Source organism: Carassius carassius, chromosome 1, assembly GCF_963082965.1.
Source record: "Carassius carassius chromosome 1, fCarCar2.1, whole genome shotgun sequence".
NCBI classification, from domain to species: domain Eukaryota; kingdom Metazoa; phylum Chordata; class Actinopteri; order Cypriniformes; family Cyprinidae; genus Carassius; species Carassius carassius.
The window spans coordinates 49,929,282-49,949,513 of record NC_081755.1 but is presented as its reverse complement, the minus strand read 5'-3'; the positions used below and the strand labels follow the sequence as shown (position 1 = coordinate 49,949,513).

The 20,232-nt window shown below is 38.9% G+C and overlaps 3 protein-coding genes across 4 annotated transcripts in view; 2 read left to right on the top strand and 1 right to left on the bottom strand.

Annotated features, from left to right (window-relative positions):
• LOC132096058 (uncharacterized) overlaps nt 1-20,232 on the top strand; it is a 332,561-nt gene that overhangs the window by 158,569 nt on the left and 153,760 nt on the right. The window lies entirely within an intron of this gene.
• LOC132157450 (gastrula zinc finger protein XlCGF57.1-like) overlaps nt 1-20,232 on the bottom strand; it is a 29,918-nt gene that overhangs the window by 1,504 nt on the left and 8,182 nt on the right. For both annotated transcript variants that reach the window (XM_059566916.1, XM_059566843.1), the window contains 2 exons: nt 10,254-11,453; nt 6,162-6,365 (listed from right to left, as the gene is read on the bottom strand). In XM_059566916.1, coding sequence (XP_059422899.1) covers nt 6,162-6,365; nt 10,254-11,453 — 1,404 coding nt within the window. The remainder of the gene's footprint in view (nt 1-6,161; nt 6,366-10,253; nt 11,454-20,232) is intronic.
• LOC132131424 (piggyBac transposable element-derived protein 4-like) lies at nt 1,656-3,245 on the top strand. The gene is made up of 2 exons (XM_059543478.1): nt 1,656-2,681; nt 2,780-3,245. Exons 1-2 carry the CDS (start codon nt 2,359-2,361, stop codon nt 3,243-3,245), a joined length of 789 nt encoding a protein of 262 aa, XP_059399461.1. The 5' UTR covers nt 1,656-2,358.

The following is a 20,232-nucleotide window of genomic DNA, read 5'->3' as shown; positions in this document are numbered from 1 at the left end:
TTATTACTTGGTTTAAATAAATTGCTGTCAGAGACTGTACCAGCGGTCTTCCCTTGCTGCCTCTTAGTTTACTGTGTTCCTATGCACTGTAACAAAGTAATAATAGCACATTTGCTCTCACGCACTTGTGCTGATATTCAGAAAAATACATTGCTTGTGCAATGAATATAAAAATAACTCATACATGGGTATTTTTTTCTTTCATTGCTTGAATTATAAGGGCTTTCTAACTGCGATCTAATAAGCTTAATTGCGCAGTAAATGCCTTTGGACTTTGAATAAGGCATGTTTTTGTTTGTTTGTTGCAAAGTCTGTCACATACTTGATAATGTCAGCTCTCATATTGCCTCACAGTAACACACACAGTAAAATAACATTAGGTCAGGGGAATTTCTTTAATTCTAATCAAGAAAAATAAATAATACTTTCTTTTTTTTCCTCTTCAACATTTTTCATATATGTGTGTTTTGTGGGGAATGAGGTTGTATCTGCATGATTACCATCTGTTTGACCGAACATCAGCTGTGGTGTGTAAATCACAGTTATCAGTGTGAATGTGGTCTATATGAAGCGAGCGTGATTTCACCAAGTATAACATGTTCCTGGATCAACATCCTTGTTGATGTTGGAACAAAATTCCAATCAACCAATCAGAACTGAAATATAACTTTTCAGGAAATATCTTGTTTGTGTTTACAATCAGGTTTAGGTGCTTCTACACCCTTGTTAATCAGCTATCATTTCTCATTGACTTTAGGATTAAATTATGAGTAGGGTAATGTTTAGGGGTAGGGATTAGGTTAAGTCTATATTTTTGGATAATAATGTAGATCCAGGATCATCAAAAGATGTTGATCTAGTAACATCTCTTTCTTGGCAAAATCACGCCGACCGACTATTGACTATACGGTGTCGCTGTATGATTAGCTATGAGTATCAGTGTGAAATGCTGTAGCAATCTAGCAATCTCAGGATGTACTGTAAGTGGCCTACATAGTTAAAACCTCTTAACTGTCACCGTCCCGTATACGGGACGCCTAAGTTTACTTCACTATATTACAGTTAAATCCTAATGCAATCAGGACAAACTATATATCATTGGAAAGGTCTAAGACTCCTGAATAGATATTTCACTGCCGTTTTATAATAACAATTACACAATAACAAGACCGTCTCAGTAGCCATAATGAGCAGCTAGAGCTGTCACTAGGGCTCCTTCGATTTCAGCATATCAGTTGACCAATGATCTCTTTGAACACTGATGACAAGATAAACTTTATCCAATAGAAAACGTGTTTATGATTGATTGCAAACAAGTGCCAATCACGCTCAGCGGTCTGTTTGGAAAACCTGGTGAATATTTGTAAATCTGCAAAGTAAAAAGCCAGAACACAGACTACACTGTCATTTTTCACCTCACATTCACAAGATGGATCCACAATGGCCTAAAAGGCATTATACATTGTTAGATGTTGTTGAGGAACTTTGCAAAAGTGAAGATGAACAAAATCATCCATCAAGTGATGATGAGCCAGACATGCTTCTGCCTGAAGAAATTTCTGATTCGGCCTTAGATCGGTGAGTTTATGCATATTTTTTCTTTTATACAACCTTTACCAATTTTAGTGGTTTGTGGTTTCGACCAGCTAGAACTCCAGGGCCTCAGCTGATACCTATGGAGTCGTACAGTGCTCTAGAACTCTTTCAGCTGTATCTTTCACCCTCAGTATGCCAGACGATTATTCAGAATTTGAATGTCTATGCAGAACAAAATCAAGATGCTGCAAGAAAGCCATGGCAGAACATGTCCGTAGAGGATCTATACTCCTACCTGTCAGTAGTAATCTACATGGGTCTGGTAAAAGTTCCTGGTCTGACGGATTACTGGAATGGGTCCAGACTCTACAGAATAGGCTTTCCAGCAAGTGTAATTTCAGGCAGGAAATTTCTTGCAATATCATCGGCACTGCATCTCAGTGATCCAAAAAAGGATGCTGAGAACATGAAAAAAAAAGGAACACCTGCCTATGATCGCCTTGGCAAACTGAAGCCGGTCTATCAGCAGATACGTGATGCCTGCAAGACCTTCTTCCATCCTCATCAGAACATTGCAGTAGACGAACGGATGGTGGCATCAAAGGCGATAATTGGGCTAAAACAATATCTGAAGGAGAAGCCAACAAAATTGGGGTACAAACTTTTTGTTTTAGCCTATTCCACATATGGCTACACATGGGATTTTTTTTATCTATGAGGGCAAATCCCCTGTGGCACAAGCAGAACAAAATAAAGGACTCAGCTATGAATCAGTGATGGCGCTGGTGGATGAGAAAATCTTAGGAACAGGCTACAAGCTGTATGTGGACAATTTCTACACCAGCCCAACACTGTTCAGAGACCTCCTCCAGAAGGGCATCTGGGCCTGTTCGCAGCAACCGGGTGGGCTTCCCGCAAGCCACTGACAACAGACTGCCCAGAAATGCTCCACGTGGGAGTATGAGGTGGATACGCAAGGACAAGCTACTGTTTGTTGAATGTAAGGACACCAGGGAGGTGCTCATGTGCTCCTCCTTCCATTCAGCAAATGGAGACCGCACAGTACAGAGGAGGATGAGGACGAGAAGTGGAGAATGGACGGAGCTGACTGTTCCTATACCTGCTGCAGTGGCTGACTATAACAAGTGAGTTGATTTTATTCAGTGATGTTGTATAAAAAATTGTGTAGATATGTTCACATTATTTACTTGATTTGAAATATGTCCTATTATTTTCCACACAGGAACATGGGAGGAGTTGATCTCTCCGATGCCCTCATCGGCTATTACACTGTTCTCCGAAAGACCAGGAAGTGGTACCGTGCCCTATTCTACCACTTCATTGATATCGCTGTGGTGAATGCGTTCATCATTCATCAGCAGATGGCTCTAGCACGGAACCAAAAACCCAAAACACAAAGAGAGTTCCGTGAAGCCCTGGTTCTGGAGCTTGCTGATTGGAATGATCCTGCTACTTCTGCACCCCTTGATCCTTCTGCCCCTACTGCTGCAGCTCAAATTACAGGAGGACCCTTGGGCAATGCATGCCACAGGCCCAAATACATCACAGAAATCGGTGATGATACAAAGAGGAGATGCAGAGTGTGCCACCAAAAAACACTCGTTATCTGCCAGGCATGCAATGCACAGCTGTGTTTCCAGGCAACAAGAGACTGTTTCAACCCCTGGCATGATGAGCACAATTTGTAGTTTAGGACTGAGGGGTGGTGAAAAGTTGTAAAAATTTGTGAAAAGTTGTACAACGATGTGAAAAGTTTGTAAATAGTTGAAATATTGTAAATAGTTGGAGATTGAGTTTTCTAATATTTTTGTTTTATTTTTTTCTTATTCATAAGTTCCATTTTTCATATGTATAGAAAAGTATAAACATATGTGAATAGTTTGTAGAAAAGTAAAGAAAAAAAAGGTAAAAAACCTAGTCTCAGTGTATTTTGTGGTGTCAGATGTCAGTTCAAGTAACTAAATGACCTTTAGGGGTCACAAAAGGAGCATCGGTTACTCCTAGTGGCCTTTTGTGTTGTAGCAGCAAAAAGTCCCACAGAAACCTCATTTTTTCAGATATCAAGATGAAATTTAAAACAGAACTTTGTTAGACTTATGGGTTTTACTTTTTAGCATTTTTAGGCTAAAACACATTTTTTTAAATATGTACATTTATTAGAATAAAACAAATATTTTAGTACATTTTCATAACAATAAACAAACTTCAATAACTTTTAGACAAAAATATATTTTTAAAATATTCCAATACAGCAATAATCTTCTAAGTGTCTTCTTTCAAAAGAGACCATCCTTATGTTTATATTCTAAAGTGTTCATGAATTACAACTATTTAAGTTTGTATAGTGCATATTCACATGTATCCCCAAAAAGGGGGGTGACAGTTAAAGGGTTAATTATTTTTGTTATTATTTCTTTACTCAAATTATTCTTATTGTATGTGACTTTCAACCCATTACATTACATTACATTTACATTTAATCATTTAGCAGACGCTTTTATCCAAAGCGACTTACAAATGAGAACAATAGAAGCAGTCAGGTCAACCAGAGAACAACAACAGTATACAAGTGCCATGACAAGTCTCAGTTAGTCTAGTATAGAACGCAATTTTTTTTTTTTTTTTTTTTTTTTTTTTTAATTAAAAGACAAGAAAAGGAAAAGTGCTAGTGTTAGTTGGTTAAGTGCAGGCAAAAAAGATGAGTCTTTAGCCGTTTCTTGAAAATGAGTAAAGACTCAGCTGTACGAATTGAGATTGGGAGGTCATTCCACCAGCTGGGCACAGTCCAGGAAAAGGTCCGTGAGAGTGATTTTGAACTTCTTTGGGATGGTACCACAAGGCGTCGATCACTTGCAGAGCGCAAACTTCTGGAGGGCACATAAGATTTAACCAATGAGTTTAGGTAAGTTGGTGCCGTGCCAGTGGTCGTCTTGTAGGCTAGCATCAGTACCTTGAATTTGATGCGAGCAGCTACTGGTAGCCAGTGTAACCTGATGAGGAGAGGAGTAACGTGAGCTTTTTTTGGCTCATTGAAGATAACCCTCGCTGCTGCATTCTGGATCAATTGCAGAGGCTTGACAGTACATGCAGGAAGGCCCGCCAGGAGAGCATTACAATAGTCCAGTCTGGAGAGAACAAGCGCTTGGACAAGAAGTTGGGTTGCTTGCTCTGACAGGAAGGGTCTAATCTTCCTAATGTCGATAAGGCAAACCTGCAGGACCGGGTAGTTGTAGCAATGTGGTCTGTGAAGCTTAACTGATGATCCATCATAACTCCTAGGTTTCTAGCTGTCCTCGAAGGAGTAATGGTTGATGAGCCCAGCTGTATAGAGAAGTTGTGATGAAGCAATGGGTTAGCTGGAATCACCAGGAGTTCTGTCTTCGTAAGGTTAAGCTGAAGGTGATGGTCATTCATTCAGCTAGAGATGTCACTCAGACAGGCTGAAATGCGAGCAGCTACCGTCGGGTCATCTGGTTGGAATGAGAGGTAGAGTTGGGTGTCATCAGCGTAGCAGTGATAAGAAAAGCCATGCTTCTGAATGACAGATCCTAATGATGTCATGTAGATTGAGAAGAGAAGTGGTCCAAGTACTGAGCCTTGAGGAACCCCAGTAGCAAGGTGGTGTGATTTTGAAACATCACCCCTCCAAGACACACTGAAGGATCTGTCAGAGAGGTAGGACTTAACCCACAGGAGTGCAGTTCCAGAGATGCCCATCTTTCTGAGGGTGGACAGGAGAATCTGGTGATTAACAGTGTCAAAAGCAGCAGAAAGGTCCAGTAAGATGAGTACCGAAGATTTTGAAGCTGCTCTTGCTAGTCGCAGGGCTTCAGTAACCGAGAGCAGAGCAGTCTCAGTTGAGTGACCAATTTTTGAAGCCAGATTGGTTGCTGTCCAGGAGGTTGTTCTGTACAAGGAACATAGAAAACTGGTTGAACACAGCTCGCTCAAGTGTCTTTGCAATGAATGGAAGAAGGGATACCGGTCTGTAGTTTTCAAGAAGCGCTGGATTCAGAGATGGTTTCTTGAGCAGTGGGCTTACCCGAGCCTGCTTGAATGCTGAGGGAAATGTTCCAGAGTGAAGAGAGGAGTTGATAACGTGAGTATCAACAATCTTCTGGATTGCTCCAGGACCGATTTCATGTATTTTTATATGAGAAAAAAAAAAATCAGTGTGGTACAATTTTAGTTCAAGGCACTTCAGTGGCTATAACTTTTACTGAGGGGATGCTTTTTGTCTTTTTATTGCCATCCCCCCTCAACTCGAGCCCTGGGTATCATTAAGGTTTTAATGGTATTACTATTCTTACCATACTGCACATCATTACAGCTCTTTAATGTTATCCTTTTTTTCATTAAATACTACGTTCTGGTACCCATCCCTTCTTACAAGAGAAGCAAATAAGGATCAGTTGCAAAGCTACATGACAGTTTATCTTGCATCTGTATTTTCTAAATACATCATACGGGGAAGAATAATTAGTAATTTTAAATACAACAACAAATTAAAAAAAGAAACATAAAATATTATGTTTTAATACTTATTTGGTGAGGAACTCCATCTTTGATTTGATCAGAATTTCAGCTGTATCTTGAATACTTACTGTGATAGTTTTTTGTATGACTGTGTAGAGCAGATGAACGATTGAAACACTTCCCACATTCATTGCAGTGATACGGTTTATCTCCAGTGTGAATCCTCTCGTGTCTTTTCAGATTTGATAAATGACTGAATTTCTGGTCACAGTGTGAACACTTATAAGGTTTCTCTCTAGTGGGAATCCTCTCATGCAGTTTTAAACACTTTGCTGTAAAATAAATAAATAAAAAAATCAGTGTGGTACAATTTTTGTTTAAGGCACTTCAGTTTCTATAACATTTTACTGAGGAGATGCTTTTGTCATTTTTTTGCCATCCCCACTCAACTCAAGCCCTGGGTATTGTTAAGATATAAGGGTGTAAGGACCATTGACTCTACCTGTGTGACTCCACCAAGCAAGGACAACGACAAGGCACTTGAGATTTGCTTTTCTCCCCTTTAATTTTTGTATAGCTTGTACACTTGTAGCCACTATGTGCTTTCAGATCTCTACTATCACTACTAACACTCGGAGAGCATGCAATATACATCGAAGGAAGGCCTATCTGACAAATATATGGCATGTCCCTCTGACCTCTACTACTACGCTCTCCATTCCAGTTGGTCTCTGGAACTGCCAGTCTGCTGTTAACAAAGCAGACTTCATTTCTTCTATTGCTACTAATTCTGGTCTCAACCTCATGGCACTGATTGAGACTTGGATAAAACATGAAGACACTATGACTCCCGCAGCCCTGTCCACTAATTTCACTTGTTCCCACACTCCTCGTACGACTGGGAGGGGTGGAGGTACTGGTTTCCTTATATCAAAAGAATGGAAATTTGATCTTCAACCATCACCTACGGGTAACGGTTCATTTGAATCACATGCAATTACTATAACCCACCTTGTTGAAATCCACTTTGTGGTCATTTAACGTCCCTCAGGTCAATTGGGAAAATTCTTGGAGGAGCTGGATGTGCTGCTATCAAACTTTCCTGAAGATGATACTCCTCTGGTACTGCTTGGTGACTTCAACATCCACCTAGATAAACTCCAGGCTGCTAACTTCAACACTCTGCTCGCCTTATTTGATATCAAGCGAGTGTCTACTACAGCGACTCACAAATCAGGCAACCAATTGGACCTCATGTACACACGCTGTTGCTCCGTTGACAGCTCTTTAGTTCCTCCACTGCACACCTCAGACCACTTCCTCATTACTGCTAACTAGCACTTACTCGTGAAGCGGCACAAATTCCAACGCAGGTCACCTTTCGACGGAACCTACGCTCACTCTCTCCATCTCGCCTAACTTCTGTGGTTTCATTGTCACTTCCTTCACTCTCTCAGTTTTCAGCTCTGGACACGAACAGTGCTCTGGACACGAACAGTGCTACGGACACTCTTTGCTCCACTCTAACCTCTTGCTTGGACAACTTTTGCCCACTGTCATCTAGACGCGCTCACACCACCCCATCTGCCTCCTGGCTGTCCGATGTTCTGCGTGAACATCGCTCTAAACTCAGGGCTGCAGAGAGGAAATGCCATAAATCAAGAAACTACCACCATAGTGTGTATCAGTCTCTCCTCTCTTTCCTCATTCTCTCCACTCTTAGAGATGGACGTTTCCAAACTTATCCTGTCCAATCATCCTACTACTTGTCCACTTGATCCGATCCCCACTCACCTCCTTCAAGCAATTTCTTCTTCAATCATACCTTCAATTACTCACATTATCAACTCCTCTCTTCACTCTGGAATAGGGCTGCACGATTAATCTCATGCGATTATCATGTGTGTCTCTCCAGTAAAGCTTAAGTCCTACCTCTTTGATAAATCCTTCAGGGTGTCTTGGAGGGGTGATGTTTTCAAGTCACAACAACTTGCTACTGGGGTTCCTCAAGGCTCAGTACTTGGACCACTTCTCTTCTCCATCTACATGACGTCATTAGGATCTGTCATTCAGAAGCATGGCTTTTCTTATCACTGCTACGCTGATGACACCCAACTCTACTTTTCATTCCAACCCGATGACCCGACGGTAGCTGCTCGCATTTCAAGCCTGTCTGAGTGACATTTCTAGCTGGATGAATGACCATCACCTTCAGCTCAACCTTACTAAAACAGAACTGCTGGTGGTTCCAGCTAACCCAAAGTTTCATCACAACTACTCTATACAGCTGGGTTCGTCAACCATAACTCCTTCCAGGACAGCCAGAAACCTAGGAGTTGTGATGGACCATGAGTTACGCTTCACAGACCATATTGCTACAATGACCCGGTCCTGCAGATTTGCCTTATACAACATTAGGAAGATTAGGCCCTCTTTGTCAGAGCAAGCCACCCAACTTCTTGACCCAGAATGCGGCAGCGAGGGCTATCTTCAATGAGCCAAAAAAGCTCACGTTACTCCTCTCCTCATCAGGTTACACTGGCTACCAGTAGCCGCTCGCATCAAATTCAAGGTACTGAGGCTTGCCTACAAGACGACCACTGGCACGGCACCAACATACCTAAACTCACTAGTTCAATCTTATGTGCCCTCCAGAATTTTGCGCTCTGCAAGTGATCGACGCCTTGTGGTGCCATCTCAAATATGTTAAAATCACTCTCACTGACCTTTTCCTGGACTGTGCCCAGCTGGTGGAATGACCTCCCAATCAATCAATTCGAACAGCTGAGTCTTTACTCATTTTCAAAAAAACATCTAAAGACTCATCTTTTTCGCCAGCACTTAAAGGCAGGGTAGGTAATACATGTATAAACAACTTTCTTCCAAATTTGTTTAAACTTTCTATATATATCAATGCATAATTAAAATGTAAGTACTCTGATAAAAAGAGTATAAAAATCGAGTGACTCTAGACCGTTTAATCTGTATTAAACACAGCTAATTATTTCCATTTCGGGACGAAACATAGGATTGGCTTAGGCGACTGTCACTCTCTCGCAACCATGGCAACCACCCTTTTGCCACACATGACCTGCCCACTTGCGAGTGCACGTTTGATTTGAGGAAACAGCACGTTTGATTCAACAGGCACGGATCCTAGGAATACCAAAACAATGGCAGAGAAACAGCAAGCAAAATTCACAGAACCAGCCTATGCAGTTAGTGAAGGCAAACCAGGCAAAAAAAGGAAGACAGTAACAGTACAAGAAAAGGCAATGAACAAAAAGTCTTTGGATAAACAAAGAAATAAAATGCGAGTTAAAATCGGCGTGGCTTTCCAGCGATGGCGAGAACTGAGGGAACTCAAGGGGATGAAAAGTGACTCCTTGATGGCTTTATTTCTGCTGGACAGGTAAATCTTTCTTTTTGTATTTTGATCATACATATTTTTTTCATGAAGCATGTGTCATTAGCACACGTAGCTGCGTAATATAGCTAACATAACATTACTTAGCGAGCCATAGTAGAGGCTTTGGAAGGAGCCCAGAAGGGAGGGGGTGGAGTGAATGGAAATAATGAGCTGTCTTTAAAACAGTCGTGAGAGGTCTACAGTCACTCGATTTTTATACTTTCTTTTTCAGAGTACTTACATTTTAATTATGTATTGATATTTAAATAAAGTTTAAACAAATTTGGAAAAAAAGTTTTTTATACCTTTTTTTACCTACCCTGCCTTTAACAAACTAATACTAGCACTTACCTTTTCTTGTCTTGTCTTTCATATTCTTAATCAAAAAAAAAAACCTGGCTATGTGTTCTGTACTAGACTGAAACTTGTCATGGCACTTGCATACTGTTGATGTTCTCTTGTTGATCTGATTGCTTCTATTGTTCTCATTTGTAAGTCCCTTTGGATAAAAGCATCTGCTAAATGATTAAATGTAAATGTAAAATTTTAACGTTATTACAATTCTCACGATACTGCACATCAGTCCAGCTCTTTAATGTTATTCTTTTTTTCATTAAATACCGTTTTCTAGTTCCCATCCCTTCTTACAAGAGAGATACAGAAGAATCAGTTGCAAAGCTACATGACAGTTTATTAGTCATTTTAAAAACAGTGTATTAAAAAAGCACAATAATAAAATGTTTTGACAGTTATTTTTGGGAGGAACTCAATCTCTGATTTGATCAGAATATCATGAATCTTGAATACTTACTGTGATAGTTTTTTGTATGATTGTATAGAGCAGATGGACGACTGAAACACTTCTCACATTCAGTGCAGTGATACGGTTTATCTCCAGTGTGAATCCTCTCATGTCTTTTCATATTTCCTGCATGACTGAATCTCTGGTCACAGTGTGAACACTTGAAAGGTTTTTCTCCAGTGTGAATCCTCTGGTGCAGTTTTAAACAGTTTGCTGAAGTAAAAGTCTTTTCACACTCCAAGCACATGTACTCTCTCACAGCAGCATGCATTTTCTGATGTTCTTTCAAATGTTGTAGACGTGAAAAACTCTTTCCACAACAATTACATGAATGCGGTTTCTCCTTTGTATGAAGTTTCAGGTGCTGCTTTATGTCTGAAGCCCTCAAAAATCTTTTGCTACATTGATCACATGAGTACAGTTTCTCTCCAGTGTGGATGTTCATGTGTCTCTTAAGGTTTGCTGAGTGTGAGAAACTCTTCCCGCACTGATCACAAGTGTACAGTTTCTCACCAGTATGAACTCTCATGTGAAGCTCAAGACTACATTTGTTAATCAAACTCTTCCCACATTGATTACATGTGTACAGTTTCTCTCCTGTATGAATTCTCATATGTGTTATAAGGATTCCTTTCAATGCAAAATTCTTCCCGCATTGATCACATGTGTATGGTTTCTCTCCAGTATGAACAATCATGTGACGCTCAAGACTATATTTGCACTTTAAACTCTTTCCACATTGATTACATGTGTACGGTTTCTCTCCTGTATGAATTTTCATATGTGTCATAAGGGTTCCTCTTCGTGCAAAACCCTTCCTGCATTGATCACATGTGTACGGTTTCTCTCCAGTGTGAATCCTCTCATGTGTTTTCAGATGTGTTGACTGATTGAATCTCTTGTCACAGTGTGAACACTTGTACTGTTTCTCTCCAGTGTGAATCCTCTCATGTGTTTTCAGATGTGTTGACTGATTGAATCTCTTGTCACAGTGTGAACACTTGTACTGTTTCTCTCCAGTGTGAATTCTCATGTGAACATCAAAACTATTTTTTCTTTTCAAACTCTTTCCACACTGAGTGCAAGTGAAAGATTTCTTAGCTCTTCTTTTCTTCAAATCTTTCTGTTTGGTCTGAGAGCAACTCAAAGGTTTTTCTCCAGTTTTGACATGATCTTTCTCCCCATCTTCACTAATTTCTTCATTAAACTCTAAAATAAAAGAACAGAAATGTGAAAGTACATAAAAGTCAACCCTGGTCTAACAGACAATTTCTATTCAAAATTGTTCTCCTTTTGATGCAATTTTCTAAATGTTACCTTCATGAAACCTTTCATGAGTGAGGTACATTGATCTTCAAAATATAATTTTTAAAGCATTATAGACACAAATCACATTTCTATAATGACAAATATTAAATATTTGATCAACTACACAATTAAACACATTTCTTTGAAAAAAGTATCCCTTATTGTTTGCTGCTCTATTATTCAGTTTCTCTAAAGATTGTTTCTGTTACAACAAACTAAATCTAAAACTGCAACAGATGTGTTCTTGCTCTGCCACTTTTTATATATATATATATATATATTTAATTGTAGCACAGCACTGACTTTGTAGCACACGTTTGACTGCACTGTTTCCGTTTAAGGTGTATGAAGACAAGACTTGTCTTCATAAGGTGTAACTTTTATTCCATGTCATGGAGATGTTGTGTGATTGGTTGTGAAAGTGAGACTACTTTGAAGCGGAGTCTTGCCCAGGGTTGTCACATGTGGTTGCCGCAAGCTCCTTCGTCGAATTCACCAGCTGCGCCGTTCTCAAGGCCGTGGTGTGTGACACTGCGAAACTACTTTCTTTGGACTTCCAAAAAAAGACACGACTAGAAATCGGTGATTAAATTGTATTTACAACACTGTTCCAGAACCGTTCAACCCAAATATTCAGATGTATGCAGCGTATTTTATGGAGGACTGTTTCCTGAACCTTGGAGAGAAGACTACAATGCCGGCTGTTCTGACTCACAGACTGTATGTATGTTTTTTTATATTTAAATAATTTTACACTGATCTCTCGGCACGATGAAACAAAATAAATAAAACCCATTAAAAATGAGCCATTTGTTGCATCAGGTGAGGACATAATTGTGGAGCGGGTAAGCAGCTTCAAGTTCCTCGGCTTTAACATCAGTTAGGATCTCACCTGGTCTACACACACTGACGCAGTGTTGAAGAAGGCACACCAGCGCCTCTTCTTCCTGAGACAGCTGAGAAAGTTAGGAAAGTTAGTCCCGGCATCCTCAGAACATTCTACGTGCACTATAGAGAGCATCCTGACTGGCTGCATCACTGCCTGGTTTGGAAACAAAACTGATGGCAACCGTAAAGCTCTGAAAAGGGTCGTGCAAACCGCCAGCCACATTGTTGGAGGTGAGCTTCCCTCCCTCCAGGACAACTACACCAGAGAGAGTATAAGGAAAGTCCGGAGGATCATCAGTGACTCCACTCATCCCACAGACTGCTCTCTCTGCTGCCCTCAGGAAGACGTCTCCGCAGCATCCAATCCCGCACTAGCCGACTGAGGGATAGCTTTTTCCCTCAGGCCTTCAGGCTGATGAACAGTCAGAACTAATACACCCTACAGCATACTCCTACAATATGGTATGCCACACACTGCACTTTAACTCTATAAGCCCAACACTGGACTAAACATACACACTGCATTTAATACAATACCCTACCCGTTACCACCGGATACCATCCAATACACATACATGACATTTCTGTATCCAGTTCACATACACTCTGTTGCACCTTAGCATATTTTTAATGCTTATATACATTTACATGATGTAGAACGTGTACATTCTGTGTATAGTGTATAATGTGTGGTACTAACTGTATGTATGTACATACTGCGTATAATGTGTAGTGTTATCTATAAGTATGTCTAATAGTACACTGTGTGTACTGACTATATGTATATGTGAATATTTCACATTTTCACCTTTTGAAGTCTGTATATGTTAATTGTTTCTGCAATTTCTGGAGCAAGCTCATAATAATTTCACTCCCCAAGGCACATGTGCTGTGGTGATGTGACAATAAAAGTGACTTGACATCTTTTTTCAAAAGTGTGCTTAACTGTTTAGAAGCAATTCTTTTAGAATTGGTGAAAGCCTCACTTCTTTCTGGGACATTTCCAAACTTCCACTAACACTGCAGTTGTTAAGCCCATCCTGAAAAAAAGCAATCTTGATAACACCATTTTGAGCAATTTTAGACCAATTTCTAATCTTCCTTAAATGGAAATAAAATTATAGGCAAAATTATAGAAAATGTAGTTTTTAATCAGCTGGACAAATACTTAAACTCAAATGGATACATGGACAATTTTCAATCTGGTTTTCGACCTCATCTCAGCACAGAGACAGCACTCATTAAGATATTAAATGGTATTCGCTTAAATTGTGATTCTGGCAAAATATCTGTGCTGGTATTGCTAGATCTCGGTGCTGCATTTGACACTGTCGATCATAACATACTACTAGAGAGACTGGAAAACTGGGTCTGGCTTTCTGGGATGTTACTCAAATGGTTCAGGTCATACTTAGAAGGGAGAGGCTATTATGTGAGTATAGGAGAGCATAAGTCTAAGTAAACGTCCATGACATGTGGAGTCCCACAAGGCTCAATTCTTGCACCGTTCTTGTTTAGGCTGTATTTGCTTCCACTAAGTCAAATAATGAGAAAGAACCAAATTGCCTATCACAGTTATGCTGATGATACCAAGATTTTCCTAGCCTTATCTCCAAATTACTACAGCCCCACTAACTCCCTCTGCCAATGCATTGATGAAATTAATCGTTGGATGTGCCAGAACTTTCTTCAATTAAACAAGGAAAAAACTGAAGTCCCTGCATTTGGAGACAAAGATGAAGTGTTCAAGGTGAATGCATACCTTGACTCTAGGGGTCTAACAACTAAAAATCAAGTCAGGAATCTTGGTGTGATTCTGGAAACAGACCTTATTTTCAGTAGTCATGTCAAAGCAGTAACTAAATCAGCATACTATCATTTAAAAAAACATTGCAAGAATTAGATATTTTGTTTCCAGCCAAGACTTGGAGAAACTTGTTCATGCCTTCATCACCAGCAGGGTGGACTATTGTAATGGTCTTCTCACCGGCCTTCCCAAAGAGAGCATTAGACAGCTGCAGCTCATCCAGAACGCTGCTGTCAGGATTCTGACTAGAACCAGAAAATCTGAGCATATCACACCAGTCCTCAGGTCCTTACACTGGCTTCCAGTTACATTCAGGATGGATTTTAAAGTACTTTTACTCGTATATAAGTTACTAAATGACCAAGGACTGAAATATATTGCAGATATGCTCACTGAATATAAACCTAACAGAGCACTCAGATAACTAGGATTGAGTCAGTTAGAAATACCAAGAGTTCACACAAAACAAGGGGAGTCCTCCTTCAGTTAGTATGCCACCCACAGTTGGAATCAACTTCCAGAAGAGATCAGATGTACTAAAACACTGGTCACATTTAAATCTAGACTTAAAACTCATCTGTAATTCTTGAATGAGCACTGTGCGATGTCCGAATTGATTGCACTGTATTTTCACTGTTTTTTTTATTTATTTTTTTTAATGTAAAATCATTTTCGGTTTCTAACTGTTTTTAAAATCATTTTAAATAAGTTCATTTTTAAATCATTTTAAAAGTTTAAAAATTGCTTGTTTTATTTTTGTTATTTTTCATCATGACTATTTTACTTTCTAATATGTAAAGCACTTTGAATTACCATTGTGTACGAAATGTGCTATATAAATAAACTTGCCTTGCCTTGCATTATTTGTTCAGTTCCCTGCAGCACATGCTGATTGTCTGAAGTGGTTCACTCAGAGTTGTAACAGAAATTTAAGAACATCAAGATCTTTATTAGATAAACACCGCGTGCACTGTCTATGGTTCAACAGGTATAGGTAGGCTAAGGCTACTTTCGATTACAGTACATGACACCACTATGACATAACCAGTTTGTTGTACATGTAACTTATACATGAAATACAATGTTTACATTTTTCATTAAATAAGCTGTCATAGAAATGAATACCCTCTAAAACTGTGTTAGCTCTGTTCCAGGAGAAATGCCTTTACCTAGACACAATTAATATTTAGATTTCCAGAGTATTTACACTTGCAGAAACATACATTTATTTACATTTTGCATAACAGATGGAAGAAGATTCATCAATGTGCATTTGGTTCGTTATGTTCAGATGTTCGGTAACTTAGCCATCATCTGAGGAGATTTCATTGTTCTCCATGTCAGAGCTTATTTATATATAATTAATATACTTTAAAATATAATTTAATTCAGTGATGCAAATCAGAATTTTCATCAGCTGTTTTCAGAGTCATGACCCTTCAGAAATAATTCTAATATATTGATTTATTACCAGCACTGGAAACAGTTTTGATGATTAATATTTTTCAGAACCTGTGACATTTTGTTTACGATTCTTTGATGAATAGAACGCTAAAAAGAACATCACTGATAAATCAACATTGGAATGATTTCTGAAGGATCGTGTGACACTGAGGACTGGGGTAAGGGCTGTAAAATATAAAACAAAATTATATACATATATATATTTATTATGTACAGTACAATCTCTCAGTTCAGCTTGAAATAAAAGCCAGGGAATACAGGTGTGTCTTAAGTAATGACTTATAGGGCTGCCGTGACAACCGCGTCACCGCGGTGGTCGGTTAATTGCTACCGCGGTTGTCTACTGCTACCGGCGGTAGTGCACGTGACGTCACAAACTTAGCAAGCATAATACAAAGTTTTGTATATAAGTGTAATAACTGTAATAGTTGCAAATTCTAAGTTTATGGTAATTAACAAATTACCTCAAACACAGCGTTTCATTTAGATTGGCAGATTTGAGCGCAGGAAAATACAGTTTATGCATTCAGCAAATTAATTTAGTGTTGGGATGATGAATCTTGTTGGGAAAGCAAATACCAAATCACCGATCTGGAGTCATCTGCATTCATGTCACCCATCTGGCTGGTCAGGTTTGGTGAGGCTTTCTCCAAACTGGCCAAATACAAACGAGACAGCGATGAATAAACGATGGTAACAAGAAATATGCCAACGGATTCCTATTTCAAAGAGAGCGCGTGCAGATGAAGAGTTAGTTATTGAGCTTGCTTGGTGGCGGAAAAGTAAACGGACGCAACACAAACGCGTTGCGACAGGTTTAGTCTGTCTAGTGTCAATACAGGACATTTGAACTCTGTGTCAGTAGCCTACCTCGCAGACCGGACGGGGATTTATCATGTCATGTTGTGCTGCATCCAGTGTAGCATCATTGCTTATAATGAGTATTTTGTCGCGCTGCGTCGCTCGCGTCCGTTAGACACGGTGTATTTGACTTTCTTATTTAGGCTAGCCTACTTTCTTGTAGCCTAAATAAGCATTATTTCTTTGATATTTATTTTAGTGTTTTGCAGGCGGCGTTCACTGACAGAAGTGCTCAAATAAACACGAAGATGAGTTGAGTGATTTCTAGACGTGCATATGTATCCTGTATATAATATATATAAAATATATTACATGCATGCACAGTTTAAGTCAGCTTTAATCACCTTTTTTTGGTAATTCCATGAATTAACTGACCACGACACTGCTTGCATATAGTTTATTTCGCAGTTTGATATGAAAGGATACGCACAAAGGAAGCGCGCACCGCTTTTGAGCACAGGACCGTCCGCATTTGCTTAACTTGCACCTGGTAATAAAGTGAAGTGGAGCGCGTGTCTGAAATGTTTCCTGTTCAGTCATTCTGACTGCGACTGAATAAATTCACTTCACTGAGAAAAAGTGACAGAAGCAGCAGTTGTGAGTGGATGGCCATCCCTGCCCCTACGTAAAATAATTTGAATACGTTAAACTGGAAAAAATGATCGCCTTCGTTAACGAGCAAATTAACACGTCACAGCCCTAATGACTTAAAAATTCAAACAGTCTGAGCAGTTATTATGTGTACAGGTAAACTATTTCACAAATTTGGTGCCACCACTGAAAAGCGGACAGAAAGCCAGAGTAGTGAAGCTAAGACTGGGGTAATGTACTCATACTTTTTAGAATAGAAAAAAGCCAATCCAACAAGTGTTACAGTAGTCTAGATGTTATAAAAGCATGAATTACACTTCCAAACTCCTTACATGGCAGGTAGAATTTGACTTCAGCCAACAGTCTGAGTTGAAAGAATCTGGTTATAACAACAGAACTAATCTGATTTTCACATTTAAAAGCACTGTCAAAAATCAAAGCAAGATTCTAGGTAAATGGACAAACATACAAACCAATTACCAAGAGCGTCTACACAAGCACTTAAATCACCAGAACGACCAAACACAACAATCTCAGTATTTTTTATTCTGATTTGTTCTGATCCAGCCATATTTTTAAATCTCTCAGGCAATTAAGTAATGACAGAAATGAAGCTTTGTCATTTGTTTTGACAGGAAAATAAATTTGTACATCATCCTCATAACAGTGGAAGGAGATATTGTGCCCCTTAAAAATGAAAAAGAAAACAATATAGGGCCCAATACTGTCCCTTGGGGGACGCCAAAAAAAAAGAGGGTCAGCAGATTGAAGGTGAACAGAAAAACCTCTGTCTGTCAAATATGACTGAATCCATTTAAAGGGCTCTGCCCTTAATGCAGACACACTGTTCAAGTCTAGATAAAAGAATAGAGTGGTTGACTGTATCAAAGGCTGCAGTCAAATCCAAAAGGAGTTACCAGAGTCCACAGTTAGAAGATGATCATTAGAAAATCTAAAAAGAGCAGTTTCTCTACTGTGACGGGGCATAAAACCAGTCTGAAAATTTTCATAAATACTAAATTCATCTAGAAATGACTGAAGTTGATTAAAAACAACTCTCTCCAAGTCTTTCAATAAAAAGGGGAGTTTAGATATAGGTCTATAATTTGACAAAATGGAAGGATCCAAGTTATTATTTTTTAGTAGTGGTTGCACAACGGCATGTTTAAAAACAGCTGGTACACCCCCTGAGCTGAGAGATATTTTAACCAAGTATACAATGCTTGGCCCAACAGTGTCAAAGACATCTTTAGCCAAGCCTGCAGGAATACTGTCAAGGGGAAGTTTGGAGGATGTTTGATCGGTGGTCCAAGGGGATCTTAGAAAGTAACAGCGGGGAGGAAGAAGTTTAGTGAAAGAAGTTAATTTGACAGCATTAAGCCAGGTTTCTGCCAAAAACATGAAATCCAGCTAACATGAAGTGAAAAAGAATTCAGTAAAAAAGTATTGTTAGCTAGCAATCTAATATTAATCAGAGCCAAATGTAGAGTGCAATCCTCACTGGCCGACAGTGGTGCAGAGGTTCAAACCCGAACCCACATAGGAGAAGACACAGTTGACAGGTCATTTCTAGCGAATGCCAGGCAGCACGCTGGTCTGACCTGTGCTTTTTCTGAGCGCCGCATACACCCGAAAAGCGATAAAAGTCTGTCAAACAGCGCCTGATTATGTAACTAAGTTATCTCTTGCACTAATACTTTCAAAAAACACAAGGCTTTCATGTAAACTGAAGTTGATTATTGTAAGATTATATCATGATCTCTATCAGATATTTCTGTGAGTTTGCCTCTCTGCAATCCTCCTCCCTTATTACTCCTTTTCTTCTGTCTTGTTAAAGGTCAATGTCCCATTTCCCAAAGAATATGGGTAACCAAACAGTTGCTGGTCCACATTGAATTTGATAGTAGCAAAAAATACTCAACTGTTTGGTTTTCCACGTTCCTCAAAATAGCATTTATTCAGAAGAAGAAAGAAACTCATTCAGATTTAAAAACACCTTTGAGTGAGAAAATGGTTTAATTTTTATTTTTGGGTGAACTATTCATTTAACATTAATAAAACAACAAAACACAAAGAGAAAAATCACTCACTGCTCTTGATGGAAGAAATTTTATACAGTTGCTTTAGGAATCAGTTTATATAGCGTTTTATTTTTATATTTGTTCATTCAATTTCTTGAATGCTCCTGCTAAATAAAGCTATTGTACCTTAAAATAAAGCACTGTTTGTTTTATTTGTATATTATGTGTAGTTGTAATGTGTATCTTTGTCATTCTTTTATCTTTGTTATTAACAAATTAGAACAAAGATTTTTATCTTCGCCCTCTTTGGCCTAAATATCTGCCATTCTTATTTTTTTTTGTTACAAAGACTGTCTTTATAATAGGGAAATTAGTTTGTCTGTAATGCTCAGACAACTTGCAAAATCGTAAAACCAACATGACAAAGAATTGTAATAAAAATGTGAATCGTGATATAACAAAAAAAAAACACATACCTAGTTTGGATGGGTTAGAAATAGTACATAGACGGGAAGTCTGATTGAGTCTAATGGGCTTCAGTGTGTTTAGATTTGAATTTTCTCAAGCCAGCCTAAATATTAACAATTATTAATACTCACAGTGCAACTAAATAAAGAAATGGGATGTAAAATAAAAAAAACACCTGCAAACTAAGAAAACAACTTCATCAATTTGACAACAAATGCACTGCAAATACTCAAACACAGCCAAAGAAACACGCAGCAAATAAAATTATTTATTCGGTTGTGAGCATTTGCAGCACCTGCTGTCAAACCGATGAAGATGTTTTCTTTATTTGCTGGTTCTTTTTCTATGTGCATGTGTTTTCTGAAGTTGCAGCTCTCTCGGCCACCGTAGAAACAGCCTTAGTCTAGTCCAGAATTCAATAGACTGAATTCCTGGAGGAAGACTAAATTGAGGCTTAAATTAAACCTACCAGGAAGCAGGTTTAACCTCGAATTAACATTGCCTTTCCAGTCTTTATGTTATTAATAAGCCTTTGAAAGCCTTTTTTTTTTTTTTTTTTGAAAGATCAAAAGGTAAAAAT